Genomic DNA, 25479 nt, shown 5'->3' with positions numbered 1-25479 from the left:
CTTCTCTATGTTAAAAGTTCATGATTTCTCTTATTTTATTTACCCCTTTTGTTCTTCTTGCTGTTTCATGATTACACTGCGGTGAAGAATAAGACGTATGCACTGTGTTATTGTCGTTATCTATTTTCATTTATTTTTTTAAACTTCGAAAACAGAAGAGAAAAATTTGTCACCCTCTTCACTATTACTTGGTATGATGTGATGAAGACTCGATAGTCTTCTGGTTAATTAAAAGGTGTTTAAGTTTATATTTTTGTAACAAATACTATTTGATGGGATTTTGTTTTCCCGCAACCATACTATTTGATGAGATTGTATTGTTTTATCCTTTTGCCTAGCTCCTCTCAAGGCAAGAAGATAAACGACAGTCAAGACTGATTATTTTTCTTTCATATGCGTTTAGATATCAAACATCATATATAAATTGTAAGCTTCAAAATTATTGTTTGTTTGTTTGGAAAATATATTTTAAAATAAAATGTAAAACTTAGCATACACTAATGCTAATGCAATTTCCTTCTTTTTGTTGCAAACAAATTAAATCTTGAATCTAATGCTTGGCAACAATTTGGGTTATCTTTTCTAAAAAGGTTTTGGTTAAAATGGTTGTGAAACAGAGCAATAACAATCAAAGTTTGTGTCATCCCCAAAGTGCATAGACTTGTGGGAAGAAAATGGTAAAATCAAACATATAAAGAAATAATTAACCAAAAAGAAAAAAGTAGAGAAACAAGTTACCATGCAAATAAACTTTTTTTTTTTCCTTTTTCTATTTGTTACTTTTGTAGCCATGTGTGCGTGTGAGAAAATGTTCTCTACATAACAGAACAAGGAAGCAAAAAAACAATCTTATGAGGTAATATCACTTTTTGTCCTTTTGTCTAGTGAGTGCATAGCAACGCCATTGGCTTTAGTATGTTTGTATTGACCTTTACGGTGAGTGATAATCCCAAACCGAAGAAGGTACATAATCATTGTCCAAACAAAGCCACGAATGCAACCGAAAGCAAACGTACCAAAACTCTCGATGGCATAAAAGTAAATGACTAAAAGACAAAACCTGTCCGCAATGTGGTGGGCGAGTGGTAAGGTGAGTCCGGCGTTGAGGGTGAAATCCCTGAACCCGGGTTCGATCTTCCTCCCTCGCTGTTATCATCACTTTGTTGGGAAGTCTGGGCTTGGGCTTCGGCCCAAACAGTTTACATGGTAGTCTGGTAACAGGCTATCCAGCTACCCCCGGACATTAGTCGGAAAGCATTCCAAACTAGGATCAGGCAGTGTGGTAGCCCATCCCTCGGAGTGGTAGTGAGTCCACTCTGTAGCACTCCGGTGCGTTTCTACCGAGGCTGACCGGATCAGCCGATCGGGTATATAAAAAAAAAAAAAAAAAGACAAAACCTAAGAGACCCATTGTTTCAAAGAAAACAACTAACAATTTTGCTCATCGGTGTGACAATATTGGTTTTTAGAATTCTTCAAGTATACTCCACTTTCAATACACATTTGTTGGATCCAAAAGACTCTCAAGCCGTAACAATAGCATTGTCCATTGACATGAAAATAAATCAAATGATTTGATTTGAAGAGTAAAGACTAAAGAGTAAATCAACATGGGCCAAGCCAAATTAAAAAAAAAAACATAACGGGCCTTGGTGGTCGTAAAGAAACTAGGGGTTAAATAATAAATTAGATGAAATATATGGTTTGCGGTAGAATCCTGGCGCCACAAACCCTAGCAGCTTTCTTTTCGTTTTTCCGCTGATATTCGTTGGTCTCTCAATTCGTAATCGTAATGGGTACTGAGAGAAAGCGCAAGGTTAGTTTATTCGATGTAATGGAAGATCCTTCTCTTTCGTCGAAGAACACCAAATCCAATGGTCTCGGAGTTGCGGCGGCGGCTGGTGGTGGAAGCAATCTGATCAACAAATGGAACGGAAAGGCTTATTCTCAGAGGTATTTTGAGATTCTGGAGAAGAGAAGAGATCTTCCTGTTTGGCTCCAGAAAGATGAGTTTCTCAATACTTTGAAATCTAATCAGACTCTCATCCTCGTCGGTGAAACTGGTAGTGGTAAAACTACACAGGTGGGTGAAGCTTTCAATTTCTCAATTATTGATCTCGATTTGGAATCAGTGTTTAACTGTAAAAAGGCTCTTGTATTGTACAGATTCCACAGTTTGTATTAGATGCTGTGGTGGCTGACAAATCCGATAAGGGAAAGAAATGGTTGGTTGGATGTACCCAGCCTCGTCGAGTTGCTGCAATGTCTGTGTCTCGTCGTGTTGCTGATGAAATGGATGTCACCATTGGAGAAGAAGTTGGTTATAGCATTCGTTTTGAGGATTGTACTAGCTCTCGTACTATGCTTAAGTCAGTGTTTTTTTTTCTATGGCTTCTCATCTTATAATGTTTAAAGTTGTGATCTAATCGTAGCCTTTCTCTCTTATTATTACAGGTATTTGACTGATGGTATGCTTTTGAGAGAGGCAATGGCTGATCCGCTTTTAGAGAGATACAAAGTTATTATTCTCGATGAAGCTCATGAAAGGACTCTAGCCACGGATGTGCTCTTTGGTCTTCTCAAAGAGGTCTTGAGGAATAGACCTGACCTTAAGCTTGTTGTCATGAGTGCAACCTTAGAAGCCGAAAAGTTTCAGCAGTATTTTAGCGGTGCTCCTCTTATGAAAGTCCCTGGTAGGCTTCATCCTGTTGAGATCTTTTATACACAGGAACCTGAGAGGGACTATCTTGAGGCTGCTATTAGGACTGTTGTTCAGATACACATGTGCGAGCCACCTGGAGATATTCTTGTTTTCTTAACTGGGGAGGAGGAGATAGAAGATGCTTGCCGTAAAATCAATAAAGAGGTCAGTAATCTTGGAGATCAAGTGGGTCCTGTCAAAGTTGTGCCTTTGTATTCTACTCTTCCACCTGCGATGCAGCAGAAGATTTTCGACCCTGCTCCAGAGCCCTTAACAGAAGGTGGTCCTGCTGGACGAAAGATTGTCGTCTCAACCAACATTGCTGAAACGTCTCTTACAATTGATGGGATTGTTTATGTTATTGACCCTGGTTTTGCTAAGCAGAAAGTCTACAACCCACGGATTCGTGTTGAGTCATTGTTGGTGTCCCCAATATCAAAGGCAAGTGCTCACCAGAGATCAGGTCGTGCTGGTAGAACTCGGCCTGGAAAATGTTTTAGGCTCTACACAGAGAAGAGTTTCAACAATGATCTGCAGCCACAGACATATCCTGAGATTTTGAGATCAAACCTTGCAAATACAGTCCTGACATTGAAAAAGCTTGGTATTGATGATTTGGTGCACTTTGATTTCATGGATCCTCCTGCTCCTGAGACACTGATGCGGGCATTAGAGGTTTTGAATTATTTGGGAGCACTGGATGATGAAGGTAACTTGACGAAGACAGGTGAAATAATGAGTGAATTTCCCTTGGATCCACAAATGTCAAAGATGCTCATAGTCAGTCCTGAATTCAACTGTTCGAACGAGATTCTCTCGGTTTCTGCAATGTTATCAGGTACGTCTTCTGCTCCTATTAGTTTGTTTTGCCTTCTCCAAAGTTTATTGTAGATGTCTGTGTCTTTGAGCGTACTAGTCATATCCATTTACGGCAATAAGTCTCTGTGTATGAGAACGCATCTACAAGCATGTCATATACATGAACATCTACTGCATACAAGCATCCCATGTGTCTTCTTGAAATTCATTAGTGTGTGTGTGTGTGTTTGCCATTAGATTTTAATCTTAGAGTTAGGTTGTCATAAGAAGCTCACTAGTTTGGATTCTCCATGTCTCATAGTTGAGGATTTCTAAGTAAAACCTGATGCATCTAGTTGCAGTTTCTCAGTATTCTCTCAAGCAAATGGTATCGTCTCTCGCCTCTATGCATCTGCTGACCTCTTCCATGGGCATATTCTGTTATAAAAACAATTCTTTCTCTAGTACCGAATTGCTTTGTCCGGCCTAGAGAGGCTCAAAAAGCAGCAGATGAAGCTAAAGCTAGGTTTGGACACATTGATGGAGATCACCTCACGTTGCTAAACGTGTACCACGCCTATAAGCAAAACAGTGAGTAATCTTTTTATCTATCTGCACTTTTCTCTTATAGCTGCTTAAGACAAATGAATTTACCTCACCAAACCTGCTCACTTGAAATTCTCATAGATGAAGACCCAAACTGGTGTTTCGAGAACTTTGTCAACAACAGAGCAATGAAGTCTGCAGACAATGTTAGACAGCAACTAGTGCGGATAATGTCGAGGTTTAATCTAAAGATGTGCAGCACGGATTTCAACAGCCGCGACTACTATGTCAACATAAGAAAGGCCATGCTTGCTGGTTATTTCATGCAGGTGGCTCACCTAGAACGCACTGGCCATTACTTGACCGTCAAAGATAACCAAGTATGTCTTGTTTTTGCATCCTGTTACAGATTTTGATTTCCCCATTATAGAGAGACTCCTTATAGCTCACATCTGACGGGTTGTCTGTAAATTCTGGTGGCAGGTGGTTCACTTGCATCCATCTAATTGCCTGGATCACAAACCAGAGTGGGTGATTTACAATGAATATGTCTTGACTACTCGGAATTTCATACGCACTGTTACAGATATCCGCGGTGAATGGTTAGTTTCCATCTCTTGTTCCTGTTATCTCTTGTCTATAAACATCCGATCAATTAAAAATATCTGTAAGAAACGACTATCTTTGCTTGTGTACAGGTTAGTAGATGTTGCTCCGCATTACTATGATCTTTCCAACTTCCCCAACTGTGAAGCAAAACGAGTCCTCGAGAAACTTTACAAGAAAAGAGAGAGGGAAAAGGATGGGAGCAAGAACCGAAAGTGAAGAGAATCACTATTCTCTCTTTGCTTCGACTAGAGGATCAAATCACTCAGAGAAGATTGTCTTAGTCACAAGACCACTGTGCTTTACCCTCGTGTTAAATTATGTTGAATACTTTGCTTTGTTTATGTTCAATGAAAGAATCTTGCATTACCCAAAGTGTGTTCTTTTAAAACCTCTATGACTTTGAAGTGTATTACAAAAGCTCTGTTTCGCATCTCTATAAATATATAACACTGTTTCTGATAATCTAAGTATGAGCTTCAATCCAGCATAACTGTTATTAAAAGATAAAGAGTGAGTGCTAAACGGTGACGTCTTCGATATGGGGGGCATATATGGTAATTCAAGAAACTGATGGGTGAAAGAGAAAATTGGAGGCTAAATTGTTACTTGCAGCTGAATCAATTCCGTTGTCAAGCAAAGGTCAGTTGTTTGTACATGGACAATGAAGGTGGAAGATTTGAGATTTCATCAGGACCTTATTGTTTAAGCAACCCCAACATGAAAGGGATAAGATTTAAATACTATTGGCTTAAGATATATAGGGATATGATTTCCCAGTTATAATTATTATTATTACTCGATGATGTTAATCTATACACAATTTTGAGAGTGTTTAGTACCAAGAGATTTCTCATATTATTTCCATTATTAATTCTCTATATTGTGATACATATTTATCTAGGATTATCCTTTCTAGAGTTTTCCATTAAAACCCAATCAGTATGTTCCAGAATGTTGGAGCAAATTGTTAACGGGACAATTTTTACCTTTACTTTTGGCAAGACAAATTGGCTAGGTAAATATATCTCCATTTTCTAGAATAAGCTTAGATCATCAATTCAAGTTCAGGCAAATTTCCAAAAAAAGTTTGGGCACTTTTTTTCCTTTTTTTTTTTTTTTTTTGTTTTTGTTTTCTAGAAGAAAAAGTCTGGAGCTTTTATGTATATATAAATACAAACCAAAACTTAGCCTATAGTCATATGTCTTCATAACTAAAATCCATTGTCTTCTAACTTTGCTCTAGTCTAGACTTTTGAATCTTTTCCTCTTCTTTTTGGTTCGGTGATAATGTCGAGTAAAGGAGGAGGTCCAGGGATCGGTATCGATCTTGGTACTACAAATTCTTGCGTGGGTGAGATCATGATCCCTAATGATCAAGGTAACCAAACCTGTTTTTTTCCTTTGATCTTGTTTTTAATTAGCTTATCCTTTTTGGGATTAAATTCTCTATGTGCGTGTTTTTTTTGGTAATTGTGGCAGATGCAAAGAAACAGAAAGATGATGAAGAAGCTAAGCAACTATTAGTAGATATGATAGTGAATGAGACACTTAGGAATACAAATTTCATGCAAAACTTAAGGAAAACTAAAGTAGATACTGTATGGGACGAAAAAAGAAAACAAGAAAAAGAGATGAGATGAAGAAAAAAAGAGAGGAGCAGCAGAAGAATAAACAAGATAAGGCCATGGGAAAGAAGAATAAAAAATAATTGGTTTAGCCTAATTGTAATGGCTTAATGGATTACTGGTTTATGGTTTTTATAAATCCAGTGTTATTTGGTTCTTAATTTTAAAATTCATATCGAAATTTATAGATACTAAATAAAAATTATGTGTTTTTCAATCTTACCACAATTACTAACTTAATTTGGCGAGTGTTGGAGAGGTCGTTTCCTTTCTTAATTAAATTATCTTGTGTAAATTGTGTTTCATCTTTATCATTTGACGAAATCTTCAACCGATGCTAGCTTTGGCCAAAGTTGATAAGACTTTATACTATTGGCTTCTGAAAGATGTCACGTAGATCGTCAAAAAAAAAGAAGAAAGATGTTCACTTAGAAGTTGAAAACATTTTAAAAGCATGGTGTCTAAACTTCACTCTCCAGCTGCACCTACAACCGCTTGAATCAATCACTGTCAGATTCCTCATCCTCCTCCGCGGCTAAGTTTCCAAAACACAAAACATGTGAGTTATACAACAACAACAACAAAACATGGCATATAAATGAGCAAACTACAGTTAGATAAACGAGTACTGACTGACCTGATAGTGGTTCAACGTCAACTTTGTTGCAATACATGACGTAGATAGCGTTTTCCATCGGATCCAAGCTGGAATACTGGTGGAGTTTCCACCTGTTGTCTTCCTTGGGAGAAGGCTTGAGAACGGAATGCCTGACTCCACCATAGACCTTGCTACGATCTTCAACCCATTTGAAACCAGAAGCTCTTCAACCCATTTGAAACCAGAAGCTGCAGGAATCTGAGACGATCCAATGAACAACCACTGGCGAAAGTCTTCCCAATCGAAAAGGTGAGACACAAGAGTTATCTCTATGTATATAATTACAACATGATATCATATAAGATAAGAAACTCAAGAGTGATAGAAACAATACTTGAGAGCCAGGGAGGGTTTTGAAACACTTGACGAGAGAGTCGAGGAACTCCGCTCTCCTTTCCAGCCTTGATCAAGTTGAAAATCTTGTTAGCAATGAGGGCGAATTCACTGGTTGAAGTATACACGGTCGACAGCAAAAACGGGTCTGTGGATTGTGCATCGGAAGTGGCCATCTGTTCGCAGCTCACATGGCAATACTCTAAAGGTCGTAGAGGGAGACGTCTACAGTCCCATCTCACACATTGATCTTTGTGTCTGCTAGTGAGGATGATCTGACGATTATTGGGATCCATGATTTTCTTACCTGAGAAGCTAATAGAGACAATTCTTAGTGTCAGTACCAATAAGAAGACAATACAGGTTGAACAAGAAACACAATAATCACTACAACTAAGAAGAAAGAAGTGAGCAAAAATAATCAGAGTGAAATAATGGAAGACCTAAGCAGCATCATAATCAACAGATCATTGTTGAAAATCTAAGCTACTTGAGAACAATCAGAGTGAAATTTCACAATAATCACTAGAGTGGTTCGACGAACAAGTGACCAAATAATCAGACAAGAGAGAAACCTACGCGACCTAAAGAATGAAGCAACCTACGCGATTCGAAACTTGAAATCGAAGAATGCAGAGAAACCCTAACCTTTATTAGCACCGGAGAAATCTTCTAGAGTAGAGTCGAGATCAGTTCTTCACTCTTTCGCTTTCCATTTTTCCCTACGAAGGAATTTTGGTCATCAATGGAATGTTCCAGAAAGAGAGAGACCTTTCTCTATCACTTTGCTTTCATTTTATGTTATAAGCCCAAATATCTAAAACTGGCCCTTTTTGTCGTTGATGATATACAGCAATTTGCTTTACTTCTTACTTAAGTTCTCAAAAAGGTAAATATTATTATTTAAAAAAAAATGTTTGTAATCTCAACTTTACGATAATTAATTAACATTGTTTAATAAGGTACTATTGATTATTTGAAGTAAAATTGATTTTTTTCAAAGTGAGGTTTTAAACTTAATCAATTCGTGATCTCATACCTTGTTTTTTCCACTTCATTTTAATATGATTTACCCACCTATAATAAGCTGCTACATTGATTCTACTACTTCTAAATTATAAAATTATCCAAAAATGTACAGACTAGAGTTACATTAAAAAAAAAAAAACTAGTAATAATTATGATGTAAATGGTCATATATGTAACATAAAGTAAAATATTACACAAGTACAAGGTTCATTTTTTTTATCAACTATCGTTATACATAACATAATCATTGTTTATTAATAGCACACATGATATATATTATGATCACAAACAACACTCTCAGCTTCTCTTTGCCGCCAATTTTCGGTACATTTCGTCGATTGATACCTGTATAGTGGAACGTTAACGTATTGAATAATTGCAAACATTTAGATTCAGCAGTAACCAATCTATAGAGATTAAAGTGTAATTAAGATTAGGATAATCAAAAAAAAAAAAAAAAAAAAAAAGATTAGGATAATCGAAACCTGATAATACTTGAGAAGATTGGTCCTCCTATTTTTCAAGGTCGCAGTCACCAAGTCTCTCTCTACATCAAAAGGTTTTGTCTCCACCGTCACAGCTTTTATGTACTCAAACCTGCTTAGCTATTTTTTTTTTCACATCGACAAAATAATTTCTTTATGTGATGTAATTCTTTAGAATAAATTTTGATTTCAGAAAAAAATCACACAAACCTTGCTCTTCTCTGCCGTGGACTTCAGTTCTGAAATGATGTGTTCTTTAAGCTCCGGGAGAGAACAGAGTTCTTCGAATGGTTTAGTAAAACCGAGATCTTTAGCCCACCGGTTTAGGGTTTCTGGATTGGGAACAATCACCGCCACAAGCATAGATTTGAAGCTGTCTCCATAAACCCATATCTGAGAAGAAAAATATGACCAAAAAATAATAATAATCAGACTACGGATTTTAAGATAATTGAAGAAAACCTTGAAGCGATTGCTTTCTGGACAAGAAACAGTTGAAAACCTCACATCTTGGACAATAGGGTTTTGTCCGTAGATGCTTTCCAAATGTTCAAGAGCAACATATTCTCCTTGAGAGAGTTTGATCAGGTTCTTCTTACGATCGATGATCTTAAGTAATCCGTTTGGAAGAATCTCACCTATGTCTCCTGTTGAAAAACACCAATAACAATTCAAAAACAAGAATCTAAACAATTGAAATCTCATATTTGTTTGAATCAATCACCTGTATGGAACCATCCGTCTTTCATGACTTCTTCAGTGAGTTCAGGGTTCTTGTAATACCCAGAAAACAGACATATTCCTCTTATACAGATCTCCCCTGCCGGATTTTCTCCCAATGGGTCATACTCCATTTCCGGAACCTCCTCAAGCCGTATCTCATTGTAAACCGCTGGAACACCGACCGTCCCGAGCATACACATCTCGTCCGGGTAACCCAAAGTTGTTCCTCCAAGCGTCTCCGTTAGACCTAAAGTAAACAATCCCAGCAAAATTGATTTTCCTTGAGAATCAAGAAACAAAGTAGAAACCCTAGAATGCCAAAGCATATATATGTACCATAGCCTTGAACGACGAAGCAACAAGAAGTAACTCTCAAGAACTCTTCGATCTCAAGACTCAGTGGTGCTCCTCCAGATACTAGCAACCGAATTCTACCTCCTAATTGGTTTTTAATCTTACATCCAAGTAAGAAAATAAAATCGTGAAATGTTGGCTACATGTAATGATCGAAGTGGAAACAATCCCAAATATGAAACAGAAACCATTCTTTCAACCTTTTTGAAAGCTATGAAGTCAGCCATGGGTGAAGCTTTGCTGTGAGAATATCCACGATTCATCCACGCAAGTTTGCTGCATCATCAGTATAATTACAAGGGTAGTGAAAAGAGAAGAAAAACAAACAGAGGAGACACAAAACAGAAAGATGTCATAAAATAAAATATACTCATTTACCGTAGATATAGATTGCAACATTTGTAAATCAATATGCAGAACTAAACTCATTTAATCAAAAGCTGATATTTTTTTGGTTTTCAGGCAAAAGCTGATATATATGCGTCCCAAATAATGGTAAAGCTTACTATTTATAGAGAGCATAGAAGATGAGTCTTCTTCTTGGGTTAAGCTCCTGAAGAGCTTTCTGAATCCCATCATAAATCCTCTCGAAGACTCTTGGAACTCCCGCAAGAAAAGTCGGTTTCAGTTCTTGAATATCATCGTGTAACGCATTCAAATCCTAACGCATACAAAAAACACATCAATTTTTTAATTAGTTTTCTTTCCATAATTTGATAAATGATAGTATTATGAATCTTAAGAGCTCTATATATATATTAATATATATATACTCCATGGTAATAGCCAACGGAAGCGCCTTTACGGAAGAAATATTCCTCATTTGCACGGTCGAGGATATGAGCCAACGGCAGAAACGAGAGATACACATCTTCATGTGTCATCTGATCATACAACGTACGTATAGACGCCCAAGCGAAAACAGAGTATTAGTCGAAACTCGAAAGGAAAGGACATCGTTTAGTGTTAATCTCTTATTTATCAAACATAAGTGAAAATTTATATTTTCCTAACGTATCGTTAGAATGATTTTAATAACTTTTTATGTTCATTGAAATGGCTACTATGTATATAATCTTGTAGTTTCTAAGGTTTCCTTAAAATTGATTGAGAGCCACCTTGTCCTCGAACTGGTCCAAGCAGAGATCCACCCCAATGACGCAAGTCGCGGCCGCTTCGTGGGTCAAAAGCACACCTTTAGGTTCACCGCTTGTGCCGCTCGTGTACATTATGGTGCACACGTCAGACGGTTTAGGCGGGTTTGTCTCTTTCGGCTTCTCTTGTCCCTGGTCAAATAGTCAACATAATATATTTAACATTGTTATTATGGCCACCTAATTCATTTAATTCTATGCGTCTAAACTCTAAAGCAATGTATAATTCATTTAATTCTATTCGTCAAGTTGGTTTGGCATGTGCGTGTCATTTAATACCTCAGAGAATAGTCTGATTTTATACTATAGAATTGTAGTCGCGTAAAAATAAAATTATGTTAGAAGGATGTAGAAGAGACAAACCATATGGAGAAAATCGAGCCACGAGTATGCTTTGACTCCAATTTCTAAAGCCTTGTAGCTCTGTTCTTCGCCCACATTAGTGAAAGAAACTATAGCTTTTAGACGTTTTGCACCTTTGCAATCTGGCTCAAGAAGCTAAATTTTGAACAGCATATATACAAAAAAAAAAAGTTCACGTCAGCAAACATCTTTCAAATGTATAGATTAGTTGATGAAAATTAATCTCAACGATCTTAACTCCTCTAATTTTGGTGTTCTGGACGAACACAAAATCGATTTCCGCGTGATCAACGATATAATCGACTGCTCCTGGACCTAAAGAACATCGGATGTAAACAATTCCTTTGAGTCGGTGTCCTTGAGTTTTTGTGTCACTAGTGTATGCATGGTCACAAGAAAATAAAATTTACTTACCCAATGTATCATATAGAGGTACACAGATTAGAGTGTGAGCTGCACAAGCCTAAATATTTACAAATATATGTATATATTTTTTGTTAGATTTATAAGAAACGCGTGGATAAGTCATAGAAAGATTTATTAAAAATGAGATGGACCTCCATTGCTATGATCCACTGAGGACAATTAGCTCCATAGATCCCCACTCGACACCCCTACATATATACACTGACCATTTCATTTCGGTAAAAAGTTATAATTATGAGATGATTATGCGGAAATGTATATATAATATATATAAAAAATTTACAGGTTCAGCTCCGACGGCCCGTAGCGCTGAGCCGATCAAGAGAACTTCTTCGTATATATCCTTGTACGTTTTCCACATATACGGTCCAACCTAAACCGATCCATACAAATATAGAAATAAAACAATATGTGCATAGAGTTTTAATCAATAACCAGAAGTCCAACATACATCATATAGATTAATGTTGTTGTTTTACCAATTCGATAGAATGCATATTGTTGATAAAGAAGTTAAAATATATGTTCTCTATATTTTTAGTATGAAAATTTCAAGAAATTCACCTTCTCATCCACAATTTGACGCCATCCAAGCATCTTGTTATCAGGAAATTTCTCCACAGATTTACTAACAAAATCCAAAAGATATTAATTGATTAACAATAATTATACAAAACTAAAATTAAAGGGATATCATATAAGAAAATTAAACCTCAAAATATAATTAACAATTTATATACCTGAAAATGTCCCAAGTAGTGGTGATATCAGAATCTCGAGGAGGAAAACCTTTCTCCGACAAAAGATTCCGGTACACCGGGCCTACCGATGGCTTTCCATCTTCCCCTTTAACTCCTTCTTCCACCTTTGCCGCGAAACACTTCATTTTCACTTTCTCTCTTATTTTTTCCTTTGAAGGATGACTGAACATATATATTAATTGCATATTTTGTAATGATATATTAGTGAAAATAGGTAATCGTATAGTTAGATTATTAAATAAAATCGTTTTAAAATGAAGATATATTGAAGTTTCATTAGTTGATCAGCGACAGCTCTCTGGTTACGTATTCCGTACTTTAATTTAGTTATACATAAATTACGTTATGTTATAATTTTATAACAGAAATGAGAATGACATTAATTGACTCCATTTCGATCACTCAGATGTAGTTTCTAGCTTTTCCTAAGGTTTGAATCAGAATTTAACAGTGGCAATATCATATATACAAGCTAACGAAGTGTTCGGAAAATGGCTCTGAAGATGGATTTAACCAAAATTTCTAGTAATTATGAATTTAACCAAAATATATTTAATATAAATTTGAGATTTTTCTAGACTTAATATGATTCAAATTCGTAGAACGGGTTATTGGATAGTAAGTTAAATCGTAGTGGTAGTTACGTGGATTTTAGTCGATTATGGATAGAAATAGAGAGTTCCATTCCAAAAAAAAAAAAAAAAAAAAAAAAAAAAAAGACTCATAATTATGATGTAAATGGTCATATAACAAAAATAAAATATTACAGAAAGCATAAAGCTCATATCTATGAATTATTGATACATATAACATAACTATCAATAATAGCACACACACATCATTGCAGCACTTTCAGATTTTCTTTGACGCCAATTTGCGGTACATTTCGTCGATTTGTACCTGTATAAATGGAACGTTAGCGGATAGAATGGCTGCAAATATCTAAATTCAACATTAACTAATATATAAAAGAAAATACAAAAAACACTAATCTATAAAATTAAAGTGAACTTAAGAAAATTGAAACCTGATAATATTTGAGAAGATTGTTCCTCCGATTCTTGAGTGTCGCAGTCACTAAGTCTCTCTCTACGTCGAAAGGTTTTGTCTCCACCGCCACCGCTTTGATGTACTCAAACTTTCTTAGCTATATATTTTCACATCCACGAATAATTAGTTTAGTACTTATTTTAAAATAAAATTGAAGAATTTTGATTCAGACAAAGTCAAACAAACCTTGTTCTTCTCTGCCGTGGACTTCAGTTCTGAAATGATGTGTTCTTTAAGCTCCGGGAAAGAACAGAGTTCTTCGAATGGTTTAGTAAACCCGAGATCTTTAGCCCACCGGTTAACCGTTTCTGGGTTGGGAACAACCACCGCGACAAGCATAGATTTGAAGCTGTCTCCATAAACCCATATCTGAGAAAACAAGCGTAGATAATTGAGGAGAAACCCTAAAAAGTATTGCTTGCTTGCTTGGCAAGAAATCATGATTGATAGTTGAAACGCTTACATCTTGGACAACAGAGTTTTGGCCGAAGATGTTTTCCAAATGCTCGAGAGCAACATATTCTCCTTGAGAGAGTTTGATCAGATTCTTCTTACGATCGATGATCTTGAGTACTCCGTTTGGAAGAATCTCACCTATATCTCCTGTTAAAACATCCACCCACATCAAAAACAATTCAGAAACCAGAATCAAAACAATCAAATCTTTGTTTTGGTAAATTCAATATCACCTGTGTGGAACCATCCATCTTTTATGACTTCTTCAGTGAGTTCAGGGTTCTTGTAATACCCAGAAAACATGCATTGTCCTCTTATACAGATCTCCCCTGCCGGATTTTCCCCGAGTGGATCATAGCCCATTTCAGCCACCTCCTCAAGCCGTATCTCGTTGTAAACCGCCGGAATACCGACTGTCCCTAGCATACACATCTCATCCGGGAAACCCAAAGCCGTACCTCCAAGCGTCTCCGTTAGGCCTAGTCCAAACAATCACAGCAACATTGGCTTTCCTTGGCAAATACGAAACAGAGAGAAGAAACCCTAGAATGTAAAGGAGGTTTAAATATTATACCGTAGCCTTGGACGACAAAGCAACAACAAGTAACTCTCAAGAACTCTTCAATCTCAGGGCTTAAAGGTGCTCCTCCAGATACTAGCAACCGGATGCGACCTCCCAATTTGTCTCTAATCTTTAACAGAAAAACAAAACCGCGAAAAGTCGGTTTATGTGATACTTTGAAAAAGCATTATATCAACTGTTTCTAACCTTTCTGAAAGCTATGAAATCAGCCATGGGTGAAGCTTTACTATGAGAGTATCCACGATTCATCCATGCAAGCTTGCTACATAAGGTTAAAACAATTAGAGAACAGAGAAGTTTGAAGAAAACAGAGCAATAACGATGAAACTTTGCTTACTGTTTGTAGAGAGCATTGAAGATGAGTCTCCTTCTCGGATTAAGTTCTTGAAGAGCCTTTTGAATCCCCTCATGGATTCTCTCAAACACTCTTGGTACTCCTGCTAGATAAGTCGGTTTCAATTCCTGAATGTCATCACGTAACACATTCAAATCCTACAAAATATCACAATTCTCTTAGTTCCTTTTATCCATAATTTGATGATTATTATGAATCTTAAGAAGTTAGTATTACTCCATGGTAATAGCCGACGGAAGCGCCTTTGCGGAAAAAGTATTCCTCATTCAGACGGTCAAGAATATGAGCCAACGGCAAGAAGGAGAGATACACATCGTCATGTGTCATCTACTCATATTTAATCCGCCCAAAGAAAACAAAGGATTAGTCATCAGTAAACAGAGGATTAAGCACAATGTTAATTCTATCAAAGCAGAAACAAACAAACAAATTTTTTGCTAAGATGTTAGTCTGAAAGTGTGTAATTCTTAGATCAATTATATTTTTGTTCTTCAAATAGGAACTTTGTAATAACTCAATATTGATTTTGTGTAATTAGTATATATCTAAATCTTTCATAACTATATCTCAGAAATTAATTTGAGTTTCAGTTGAACCCGCCTAAAAAAGCGGAATATGAGTGTCTAGTGTTTCTTTGAAGTAATTACCTTATCTTCGAACTGGTCCATGAAGATATCCATCCCAACAACAAAAGTCGCGACCGCTTGGTGAGTCAAAACCACACCTTTAGGATCACCGCTCGTGCCACTCGTGTACATTATGGTGCATATGTTTAACGCCTTAGGCGGGTTCGTCTCTTCCGGTTTCTCACGTCCCTGGTCAACGATCAAATAGTCAACAAAAAAGATATTTATGATATATATCAATGTCGCTGTGTATGTGCACCTAACTCATTTAATTCGCACATACACACTAGTACCTAATGCCGTCAAGTTGGTTGCATCTCATAATTATATACCTCAGAGAATGGTCCGAACATATAAAATAAATTACAAAACCTAAAGGATACAAAATTAAGTATTTAGTAAATAAAAAGTGAGACGAACCATATGTAGAAAATCGATCCAAGAGTATGTTTTGACTCCAATCTCTGAAGCCTTGTGGCTAAGCTCGTCACTCACGTTAGTGAAGGAAACTATAGCTTTTAGCCGTTTAGCACATTTGCAATCTGGCTCAAGAAGCTAAATTTCAATAGCATGAAAAGAAAACAAAAAGTTTATTATTCACATGATGAATATTTCGCAAATGTTTTAATTAGTTAAAAATATGTTTGATAACAATTAAATTGCGACATTAATTTAAAAGATCTTAACTCCTTTAATTTTGGTGTCTTGGACAAACACAAAGTCGATTTCCGCATGCTCTACAATGTAATCGACTGCTCCTGAACCTAAAGAACATCATATGCAAACAATTTTTCAGTTGCGTTTTTGAGTTTAAGTCAAGAAAATGTATATGTCGAAAAAAAGAAAACAAAACTTACCCAGTGTATCATATAGAGGTACACAGATTAGAGTGTGAGCTGCACAAGCCTAATTAATATGTTTTAAATTTAATTAAGAAATTTGGGCAAGATAAATAAGAAAAGTATTTCATTAAAAAATAAAATGAGATGGACCTCCATTGCTATGATCCACTGAGGACAATTAATTCCGTAGATCCCCACTCGACACCCCTACATATTTACATATAACATTTTATTACGATGTGAATAATAAATCTGCAGAAACATAAGTTGATTTTGAAAAAAAGTTTTCTTTTTTTTTCCGTCCATCTTGAAAAAAAGTTATATATGTATTAATCTGTCAAGAAATATTTACAGGTTCAGCTCCGACAGCTCGTAGTGCAGAACCGATCTGCAAAACTTCTTCGTATACTTCCTTGTACGTTTTCCACATATACGGTCCTACCTAAACCGATCCATACAAATATATACGTATTAATCCATAAATCTTTTCTCTCTATTTTATTACTAACAATAAGAAAACTTCAAAAAAATCACCTTTTCATCAACAATTCGACGCCATCCAAGCATATTGTTGTCAGGGAATTTCTCCACTGATTTACTAAAAAGGCTCAAAAGAGAGTTTATTACAATATTTATATATACAGAAAAGGTGATATATCTTACAAGAAAATTATTTATATACCTGAAAATGTCCCAAGCAGTGGTGATCTCAGAATCAATCGGAGGAAAACCTTTTTCCGACAGGAGATTCCGGTACACCGGACCTACTGACGGCTTTCCGTCTATCCCTTTAACTCCCTCTTCTGCCTTAGCCGCGAAAGACTTCATTCTCTATTTCTCTCTCGCTCTCTCTCTCTTTTTTTTTTTCCTTAAGAGAAAAGTTATTTTCTTTATAAGGAAAAATAAATAAAGACTTTACCAGCTACTATTTTTTTGATTTATCAAATTTTGAAAACTTTAGATTATAATCTTAATAATATTAGAATGGCATTAATTGTCATCGGTCCGGTCCACCTAACCATTCCGATCGAGTGCAAAACCCAAAGTTTTATGCATTTATGATATATAAAAAACAACCTAAGATACCAACTACTCCATTTGGATTTGACACCAACTTGGGTTTCCATATTTGTGGTTTGATCATGAGTTATATTAATTACATACGTATATTTTCCAAGGATTCCAGGAAGTATAAATCGAGCGTCTAGTATTTTTCACTCATTAATTTCGACTAAAATTATATTTAGTAATACCATAAAGGCATAAACTAATCCACTAGTTAAGTAAGAGTCACGCCCTAAACGTGAGAGCATGCATAACCCTGGCTTCACTCTCTTTATCCTTTTTTCCATCATCTTCTCTATTGGAAATATGAAAACCTCTGAACCAAAATCAATAAATATGAAAGCGATGTATGTGTTCTCTAACCAATGTAAAGACATCGAGAGAGGAATATTCATAGTTAAACACTAATTCAACTCTTCTTCCGTTCTCTTTTCGAAACAGAAAATGTTTTTCTTTTGGTACTACAATGAATAACATTCTGTTTCATAGATAAATCAGCTAAAATCAGTGATTGGATCAAATAATTTAGTTTATAGAGGTCGTAGTTGAATTTCTACATTGAAATACAACAGAAACATCAATATATATATCATCCTGATTTCAAATCCTAAAAGGAAACAAAAATGAAGATGACATAATCATAACTACAAAAAGGAAAACGAAGGTTAGGCAACGGACCTTATATTAGTTTATAGATCAAGGACTGATAGTAGTTTATAGATGATCTTCAGGTCAATGGTTTGAATCCGGCAGGTCGGAATATCATTTTAGAGCTTTGTTATTTTAAGATTTGCTTAGTTTAGGAATCTTTTAGAAATGATCAAAGAGAGAGAGAGAGAAAGAAGATAAGTTGCTGAGGAGCTGAGAAATGGATGTTGGTTTATATAATAATATATGAGTTGGTTGATACAGGCCAGGCTTGTGTCTTTCATTTAATTTTTTTTTATAGTCTTCAATATCAAAAGAAAATTTGATCCAACATATAGGTGTTGTTTGCGGAAAGTTGTTTTTTTTTTATAATAATTTTCCATTAATTGATGATATTACGTCCTCTATGAGAAAAACACTTTTATGAAAGCATATCGTCATGTGGAAATGAATTATTTTAGAATGAAGAAAAAAATAGTCCCTCTCTACTTGTTTCCTACTTTGAGAATCAATTTGCACATTCACTTATTGTAATTTGTTGCCACTGCCAAATTATTTTTCCAGTTTGCAACTTGCATCCTACTCTCTAAGAATCATATCAATTTGCAAAATCATTTTTTTTCACTCTTTAATTGATGGATTTGTGACGAAAGCTATTTTTGACATTTTTCCAAAATTAAAACGTTTCGTGATCCATTTCGTAAAGTTGTTTTGTATATACTATTGCAGTTACCCAGTTACCGTCACGTGGGTTACCGGTAAGTAGCAATCCCCAGTCGATTTTTTTTTTTCTTTCTATTATTTCATGATGGAAAAAGAAGTTTTAGACTTTTAGTATCTTTTTTTTGTTTGTTTTCAATATTCACTCAAGTTTTCATCATCAGTACTTTATATTGAATCAACGCACATCTAAGATATCGAATTATACAATTATTAATTGTGTGGACTTAGTAAAAGCAGATCATGATCTCGATTAACATGTCGAAACCATTACCGTTGATCTAATCATCACTTTCAAAAGACTCAAGGACCTTAAAAATTAAAAAAAAAGACTAATTTAGTTTTCATATGTTTCCGTCCTCTCTATTTGCAGAATTTCAAAGATTGTGACAATTAAAGATTACTGATTTCATACTATATATTTTAAACCTTTATAAATTAAAATAAATTTTCGTATTATTTTGTAAAAAGTCGTTCATGTTTGAAATTGTTGAGAGATTCTGCATCAAGCAAATACTAGTACTTTTTATACTATTAAACTTTTTGTTTCCCTTGTTCATCCGTACATGATATTTATTAATTGATCCACATATTTCTGCTCGGGTCTACATCTTTAATACGATACAGGAAAAGATCAGCAACTTTTCTGATAGCTTTTATTATAGATGTCAATACGCATTAGAAGACGCGAATTAATTCCTACTCCTTCTTTATAATGTTTTTTATGAAAATATTATAAAGTTCTCAGCGACCAATTCCAATGGATCAACGGCTGCAGCATGATTTTTCAAAAAAATATATAGTGATTAATATATCCTAAAAAATTAGTCTTATTTCAAGTAATCCCTTGGAAAAGTTATCGATATTTTGCTTGAAATAATCTTCCGATAAAAACTTAGCAAATCCATTAAATAGAAATTCGTACAATAATGCTTAGTCTTATTCCAGGTAACCGCCGGTCAAATACAAATGATTAGTTTCAACTTTTTATTTAATAGACATCACGAAATCATTTTCAACTTTATGTTTGACAACTTAGCTTTTTTTATTTATTTCTTGTTCCAACTTCTAACTGTTAAGTTTCAGCTTATTAAGTATGCAAAAAAAGAAAAGAAAAAGTCTAAGCCCGGCCATTACTTTGAAATCGAAATTGCTCAATAAACAAACAAAGTCAAGTGAATTTTAATTAAATTCCCATCTCTTTTTGCTCAAGTAGATTTTTCTAAACCTACTACATACGTATACGAGTAGCAATTAATTTATACGGAAATAGAGTATTGTATGTATGTAAGCTCTCATTTATTTCCAAATCCACGTAGGTTTATGAGCATTTAGGACAAAACCTATAAACGTACAATGTAACATTAAATATTTCGAACCTTCAATACGGACACCATTAATATGACAAAATACTAGTGTTTCTTTGATAAATAATTTTTAAAAAAACATATAAGACCGAATATACAATGTTGAAATTAAATTATCGCAGAATATTTGAAAAAAGAAAAAAATTGTAATGCGTGGACTGATGGACAACGAGACCGTTTGCATTAATATGTGTCACAGACTCAAACAGTTGTAGGGTTGAAACATTAACTAGTTTCAACTAATTGTATCTCTTGTACAATTTGCAACATATATATATTGGAGAACTTAAAAAAAAATCTGTATTAACATAAGATATTTATCTCTTTATAAAAAAAAAAAAGAAGATATTATGGAGGATAAATAATTTCAGGACAATTTAACTCGTCATGTAGTAGTAAGTAACCAATAAGAGAAGTCAGAAGAATTTCTCTACAAAAGAAAAAACTAAAATAAAAAAAGCCAGCTAAGACTGAACCTTCTCACCATTACGAGTCTTTAGGCTTTTTAATCCTTATATCATCTGCTATCACAATCTATTCATTTGCTAATGAAGGTTTGTACAATTTTAATAATTCTTTGGTTTAATATAAGGATTAAAAAGCCTAAAGACTCGTAGGTGTGCTTAAATTGAGTTTTGGACCGGTCTTCACGTGTCTTCAATACTTTAAAAGAGACTTGAAATCACCAATCAAAGATTGGTTTTTGAGAGAGTCACAAAATATTAGATAGATTCATATCATCATAACTTCATAAGGTCTACAAAAGATTAGTTAAACTAAACATCATCATCAACAACAAGCATAAGGGGATTAAGATCTTAGATGAGTCTTTTTTACTTACATCTAAGTTTTCATTTACCAAAATATAGAGCTTAGAGGTTATTCATAGTTTCGTCTTCTTACTTACCATGGAGCAGAAGCAGTTGTCTGAAACTCAAGCCTCAAATCTTCCATCTCTTGATTAATCATTTCTGCATATGATGTCATTCCACTTGTCATTTTGTCTGTAGTTTCCTTCATCTCTTTGGCAACCGCTTGTTGTCTCTTCAGCTCCAGAATTTTGCATTCTAACTCAGCCATTTCTTCTTCATACTTGTGCCCTTCCATCTCTCCAGCTTCTATCTTCTTCTCTAGACATTTTCTTTCCTCTGCTTTCTTTGCTAGCTCATCTTGGAGAGACAATATTTTGTTGATCCGTGACTGAGGGGCTGCAACGTCGAAACCATGCTTCTCTAGGTCCGCAAAAGAACAACTGAGGCTACTTAGTTTGCTTGGGGAAACATCGAGCTGCAGATTTTTGACTTCCTCTAATAACCCATAGAAAGTCACCATCATACCGACCGCTGTCCATTCGCGGAGTTCTTCTTTCGCGTCGAACAACGGACTGAAATGTGGACTCTGTGGTACTATTTTGCATACCTCTTGTGTCTCATGCATCTTCCAAAACGGTGACTTTTTTGCAAAAGGCAAAATCATTAGTGTATCCTTCCCTTGTGTTTCCTCAACATCGGTGGCAACAGCAGCATCATTCACCACAATCGGGCTATGATAAAAGGATGGCTCTGGATAGATCAACACAAAACAAAAAAACAAACTGCTTTAGCGTATACTATCTGAAATTTTTCTCAGAGATAAATCTAAGCTTAAGTATATTGAAAAGATTTTCGAACCAGTAGGTAAATTTATCCAAGCAGCGAGATGCTGATCATCGACATCAACATCGTTGCAGATACTGCTTGTATCATTGATCTCGGCTATTTCACCATTGCAACTCTCATCTACAAATTATAACCAATTATATGATTAAAATTTGGCACCAAACAAAGATATCACAACTAATATGGCTAGATAGATGCTGGCTAAGACATACCAGTCTCCTTAAGGTCTGAGTTGTGTTCTTTTTCTCTTTTTCTTTTTCTACCCTTCTCTTCGCTATTCTTCTCCTCAAGTATCTATATAAAGATAATAAACCATCATTTTCATGAATAACAATCATGAACGCCACCATCTAGTGAAAGAGAGAAGGATATTTTTCAAACGAACTAACTTTACCTTCTGTTGAGTTGAGTTTTCTAAGCCATTTTCATTTCTCATTGGCTCAAGTGTCTTCTTGGGGGATGTCTTTCTTTGAGTATCAGCCTCTGTTTGTTTCAACGGTGTTGCAGTTCTGACCCGGGAAGGGGTTACAGGTTTAACAGAGGCTGAAAACATTGACCTTATAGATCAGTTTCATGATTCAGAAATTAAACTCAAAGAGCTAAACAAGATCACAATTACCTATTGGTTTCACTTGCGGTGTTATGACCAGAGGAGTATTATCATTAGCCCTCTTACTTCTCAATTCTCGAGTGGCCTATTTGTAGGAAACAAAATTTTTTAATTCAAAGACATGACAAAAGCAAACGAAATTAGTGAATGCCTAACTCACAGCTCCAGTTTCAGCTTTTGTGAGTGTCTCAGCATTTTCCTCAAGATTCAGTGACCTTCTGGCATATTTTGTGGTCCTTTTAGGAGTCATTACCTTAGCACCAGAACAAGAACCAGAGCAAGAGCGCATTGGCTTCGTTTTTATGACGTTGGAAGGAGTTTCTGTAACAGGAGTTTGCTGAAAAATGGACAGAACACACAACAGCTTCAATTCATACGAATAAACCAAAAACTGACAGAATATTGATTAAAATGATTGAATATGATACCTTTGGTCCGTCATGCCAAACTCCATCTTCCCACACCTTACAAGGCCTAAGATCCGAGTGTTTAAACACTGATTCCTCCTTTGTAATCACTAAACTAACCATGTAACAGTTCTGATCAAGAACTCCCCTTACCAACCCTTGACGCCATACCGAACCATGAAACAACTCGACACGATCCAACAATTCGTACTTTTCAACTGGAAAAGGAGGCGGCGTGGGTCTAACACGACACGAATCAATGGTAGAGTTTGTTCTTGCCTCATCACCATTAAAGCTCAAGTGTTTATTACAGTCCTTCACGATGAATTTCTTCTCACCATCCACTTCAATCTCTTTAATTATCATAGCAGGGAACCACGCAACTTCCGCTTTCTCTTTGACAGTACTCACTTCCGCCATTGTCCCGGGGCAAAACATGGACTTATCCAATTCCTTCAAGGACAACAATCAGAAAAATCAAAGTCTAGACTAAGATTCAAAGTCAAAGAAACCTTTAACCATTTCAATCAAAACATAGCATGCAACAAAACTGAGACATCTCCAAGCATGAAAAAAAATCCGGATTTAATAAAGGATCGTAACATGCAACAGATCAAAACAGATAAAAGTCTCAACCTTTAGCAACAAAATTGAGAAAAGAACCAAGTTGGATGACATGAAGCTCGTACCTGAATATCTGGTCGGACCCATTTCCAACCGGTCCAGCGCAAATGAGCTCTCAAATGGTTTCGCTTGAACTCAATAATGTCAGGTGGAGAATCATAGTAAACCCAAAACTTGTCATTCTCCAATTTCTTAATAATCACACCAGTCCACCATCCGTCTTTGTGGTCAGCATCAACCACCGATCCTTCCTCCAAGACGATACCTTTGTACTCATTCTCCGGCGGAACAGGTCGGATAAACTTGGGTTTTATGTTCTCGATAAGAGGAGACAAACCGTCGTCGTTTAACAGAGTCAAGTAACGAACACGGAGCTTTTTGCGGCCTGATTTGGTTGGATTTTCTTCGAGAATCCCTCTGAACCATGCATCTGCAAAACCTTCTTCTTTCGAAGACACTTCTACTTCAGAATCTTTCTTAATCTTCTCCTCCATCTCCGTAAATTACCAATGTCGTTACTCTGATTTAAAAAAAAAAAAAAAAACTAAAAACGAAGAGAGGAAAAAGCCCGCCTTTTTCTTCTTCCGCAGAAAACCCTAAAACTGAGAAACCCAAACTCTGCTTCTGGAAATGGATTAGCTTTACAAAGGAAGCAGAGAAGACGTCTGACGTCATATCGCCTTAATTATGACTTAAAATTAATTAATATTTTTTTGGCGCGATCAAAATTACAAAATAAAAGGGAAATATATTCTATTGGGCCTAAGTTAACGAGCCCGATGATGAATGGCCTAGTCTTTCTTGTAATTGTCGTTATCTGGTATCAGATAAATACATTTTCAATCGGATGAGTTAAAAATTTATCCGAAATTATTAATATCCGAACCAAAAAAAAATTTACTTCAAAATTTTATACCGAATATTCTATATTTTTTTTTGGATTGGGTCAAAACATATCCGAAATTATAAACAAGATATTGTTTAAAAATATAGATATATAAATATATATATATATATTTATTTAGAAGTTTTGGTTAAGATTTAAAATTACGATTTTCTTATTATCTTTGTTTGAATTTTTTTTAACTATTTTAAATCATCATATAATACATAAAAATACCGTGGAAGACCGCATCCCGCTTCTTTTTTCTGGAAAATAAGCGAAGGATGATCTATGCAGCTTTCGGAGAGGGATTATCCCTTGAGGATATGGCTTTTGCGCTGGCAGATTAAAAAGGTACAACTCTTTTGGAGCAATTGTTTTTAGTGGATGTTGAAGCTTAGCTAGGCTGATTTTTGACGTAAAACATTGCATAAACTTTAGAACTCGTTGAGCTAGTCTGATTTTTGACGTAAAACATTGCATCAACCTCTGTGGTTAATTAGCTCTCCATGTTAGGCTACTTGTTTCATCCTTTGCAGTATTTTCATGTGAAGTATATGATAGATTTAATTTTTATTTTTGCTTAGACTTAGTGTCTCAAGTTCACGACAGACCAAGCATAATAAGCAAAGAAGAGGGGAGAGGCTGAATAACATATTCTGTGAAATCCATTTTCGCCTACCAAACATTAAAGAGAGAATGGAACTTCACATTCTAATCTACATATATATTATCTCTTAATGCTTTATGGAAATCTCCTCACTGAATATCGGGTTTGTTAGTGTATAATGCAGTTGACCTTTCTGAAGTCACCGGAAAAAACAGGTGGAGACACAACCTGTGAAGCAAAGAAGAGGAAGGAAGCAATAAGTCTGATGAATCTGTTTTGGTTTTTTTCCCTGTTATCAAGATTTTCATCCAATTTTGTTGGATTTTTGAAAGTTGGGGGTTGTGATTGGTAGGGTTATCAAACATTTGTAGTAAAGCTGACTTTGGATCTAAACATGGGTTGTCAAACAT

The 25479-nt window shown here is 35.5% G+C and overlaps 5 protein-coding genes and 2 long non-coding RNA genes across 10 annotated transcripts; 2 read left to right on the top strand and 5 right to left on the bottom strand.

Moving 5' to 3' along the window:
* The first annotated feature begins 1705 nt into the window (after positions 1-1705).
* On the top strand, positions 1706-5116 carry LOC110229154 (probable pre-mRNA-splicing factor ATP-dependent RNA helicase DEAH3). 3 transcript variants are annotated; one of them, XM_021028444.1, is made up of 7 exons: positions 1708-2083; positions 2167-2369; positions 2455-3539; positions 3965-4090; positions 4187-4425; positions 4529-4647; positions 4744-5116. In XM_021028444.1, exons 1-7 carry the CDS (start codon positions 1793-1795, stop codon positions 4868-4870), a joined length of 2190 nt encoding a protein of 729 aa, XP_020884103.1. In that variant the 5' UTR covers positions 1708-1792; the 3' UTR covers positions 4871-5116. The 3 variants fall into 3 exon arrangements, with proteins under 3 accessions (XP_020884105.1, XP_020884106.1, XP_020884103.1); XM_021028446.1 differs by lacking the exons at positions 4187-4425; positions 4529-4647; positions 4744-5116 and having other exon boundaries at positions 1706-2083; positions 3862-4082; XM_021028447.1 differs by lacking the exons at positions 4187-4425; positions 4529-4647; positions 4744-5116 and having other exon boundaries at positions 1706-2083; positions 3870-4042.
* Positions 5117-5764: 648 nt separating this feature from the next.
* LOC110229155 (probable mediator of RNA polymerase II transcription subunit 37e) lies at positions 5765-6496 on the top strand. The gene is made up of 2 exons (XM_021028448.1): positions 5765-6032; positions 6134-6496. Exons 1-2 carry the CDS (start codon positions 5942-5944, stop codon positions 6292-6294), a joined length of 252 nt encoding a protein of 83 aa, XP_020884107.1. The 5' UTR covers positions 5765-5941; the 3' UTR covers positions 6295-6496.
* Positions 6497-6621: 125 nt separating this feature from the next.
* LOC110229156 lies at positions 6622-7093 on the bottom strand. Its single transcript, XR_002332605.1, has 2 exons — positions 6917-7093; positions 6622-6814 (listed from the first exon to the last, which is right to left on the bottom strand). It is a non-coding gene; the product is annotated as an uncharacterized LOC110229156 (long non-coding RNA).
* Positions 7094-7348: 255 nt separating this feature from the next.
* On the bottom strand, positions 7349-8040 carry LOC9316358. The gene is made up of 2 exons (XR_002332604.1): positions 7919-8040; positions 7349-7585 (listed from the first exon to the last, which is right to left on the bottom strand). It is a non-coding gene; the product is annotated as an uncharacterized LOC9316358 (long non-coding RNA).
* A 456-nt stretch (positions 8041-8496) lies between these two features.
* LOC9316357 (long chain acyl-CoA synthetase 1) lies at positions 8497-13038 on the bottom strand. Its single transcript, XM_002880244.2, has 17 exons — positions 12545-13038; positions 12369-12432; positions 12088-12177; positions 11936-11992; positions 11793-11841; positions 11617-11693; positions 11379-11513; positions 10980-11147; positions 10635-10745; positions 10368-10522; positions 10062-10137; positions 9844-9961; positions 9509-9754; positions 9292-9431; positions 8995-9177; positions 8785-8904; positions 8497-8644 (listed from the first exon to the last, which is right to left on the bottom strand). The coding sequence occupies exons 1-17, from the start codon at positions 12748-12750 to the stop codon at positions 8597-8599; spliced, it is 2043 nt and encodes a 680-aa protein (XP_002880290.2). The 5' UTR covers positions 12751-13038; the 3' UTR covers positions 8497-8596.
* Positions 13039-13269: 231 nt separating this feature from the next.
* LOC9316356 (long chain acyl-CoA synthetase 1) lies at positions 13270-18400 on the bottom strand. The gene is made up of 18 exons (XM_002880243.2): positions 18221-18400; positions 17160-17345; positions 17012-17075; positions 16830-16919; positions 16628-16684; positions 16493-16541; positions 16323-16399; positions 16056-16190; positions 15657-15824; positions 15226-15336; positions 14992-15146; positions 14841-14916; positions 14646-14763; positions 14305-14550; positions 14079-14218; positions 13802-13984; positions 13593-13712; positions 13270-13465 (listed from the first exon to the last, which is right to left on the bottom strand). The coding sequence occupies exons 2-18, from the start codon at positions 17303-17305 to the stop codon at positions 13418-13420; spliced, it is 1983 nt and encodes a 660-aa protein (XP_002880289.1). The 5' UTR covers positions 17306-17345; positions 18221-18400; the 3' UTR covers positions 13270-13417.
* A 2587-nt stretch (positions 18401-20987) lies between these two features.
* Positions 20988-24275, bottom strand: LOC9316355 (DUF724 domain-containing protein 6). 2 transcript variants are annotated; one of them, XM_002880242.2, is made up of 8 exons: positions 23642-24275; positions 22974-23405; positions 22706-22882; positions 22555-22630; positions 22330-22478; positions 22148-22229; positions 21948-22055; positions 20988-21839 (listed from the first exon to the last, which is right to left on the bottom strand). In XM_002880242.2, the coding sequence occupies exons 1-8, from the start codon at positions 24068-24070 to the stop codon at positions 21181-21183; spliced, it is 2112 nt and encodes a 703-aa protein (XP_002880288.1). In that variant the 5' UTR covers positions 24071-24275; the 3' UTR covers positions 20988-21180. The 2 variants fall into 2 exon arrangements, with proteins under 2 accessions (XP_002880288.1, XP_020884294.1); XM_021028635.1 differs by having other exon boundaries at positions 22799-22882.
* Between the last annotated feature and the right edge of the window lie 1204 nt (positions 24276-25479).

Source organism: Arabidopsis lyrata (assembly GCF_000004255.2).
Source record: "Arabidopsis lyrata subsp. lyrata unplaced genomic scaffold ARALYscaffold_4, whole genome shotgun sequence".
Taxonomy (NCBI): domain Eukaryota; kingdom Viridiplantae; phylum Streptophyta; class Magnoliopsida; order Brassicales; family Brassicaceae; genus Arabidopsis; species Arabidopsis lyrata.
This window is presented reverse-complemented; position numbering and strand designations above follow the sequence as displayed.

Bases quoted from the DNA above. Each gene is read 5' to 3' on its own strand.
- LOC110229154 (XM_021028444.1), top strand. From the start codon at position 1,793: ATGGGTACTGAGAGAAAGCGCAAGGTTAGTTTATTCGATGTAATGGAA. The intron at 2,370-2,454 runs GTCAGTGTTTTT...TTATTATTACAG, and splicing joins AGCTCTCGTACTATGCTTAA to GTATTTGACTGATGGTATGC. The intron at 4,648-4,743 runs GTTAGTTTCCAT...GCTTGTGTACAG, and splicing joins ACAGATATCCGCGGTGAATG to GTTAGTAGATGTTGCTCCGC.
- LOC110229155 (XM_021028448.1), top strand. From the start codon at position 5,942: ATGTCGAGTAAAGGAGGAGGTCCAGGGATCGGTATCGATCTTGGTACT. The intron at 6,033-6,133 runs GTAACCAAACCT...TAATTGTGGCAG, and splicing joins CATGATCCCTAATGATCAAG to ATGCAAAGAAACAGAAAGAT.
- LOC9316357 (XM_002880244.2), bottom strand. From the start codon at position 12,750: ATGCAATTAATATATATGTTCAGTCATCCTTCAAAGGAAAAAATAAGA. The intron at 10,746-10,979 runs GTGGCTCTCAAT...TTGTATGATCAG, and splicing joins TGGACCAGTTCGAGGACAAG to ATGACACATGAAGATGTGTA. The intron at 9,432-9,508 runs GTGATTGATTCA...GTTTTTCAACAG, and splicing joins AGACGGATGGTTCCATACAG to GAGACATAGGTGAGATTCTT.
- LOC9316356 (XM_002880243.2), bottom strand. From the start codon at position 17,305: ATGAAGTCTTTCGCGGCTAAGGCAGAAGAGGGAGTTAAAGGGATAGAC. The intron at 15,147-15,225 runs GTAATACTAACT...GATATTTTGTAG, and splicing joins CCGTCGGCTATTACCATGGA to GATTTGAATGTGTTACGTGA. The intron at 14,551-14,645 runs GTATAATATTTA...TGTTTGGACTAG, and splicing joins CTTTGTCGTCCAAGGCTACG to GCCTAACGGAGACGCTTGGA.
- LOC9316355 (XM_002880242.2), bottom strand. From the start codon at position 24,070: ATGGAGGAGAAGATTAAGAAAGATTCTGAAGTAGAAGTGTCTTCGAAA. The intron at 23,406-23,641 runs GTACGAGCTTCA...TTGTCCTTGAAG, and splicing joins GGGTCCGACCAGATATTCAG to GAATTGGATAAGTCCATGTT. The intron at 22,056-22,147 runs GTATGTCTTAGC...TATAATTTGTAG, and splicing joins CTCAGACCTTAAGGAGACTG to ATGAGAGTTGCAATGGTGAA.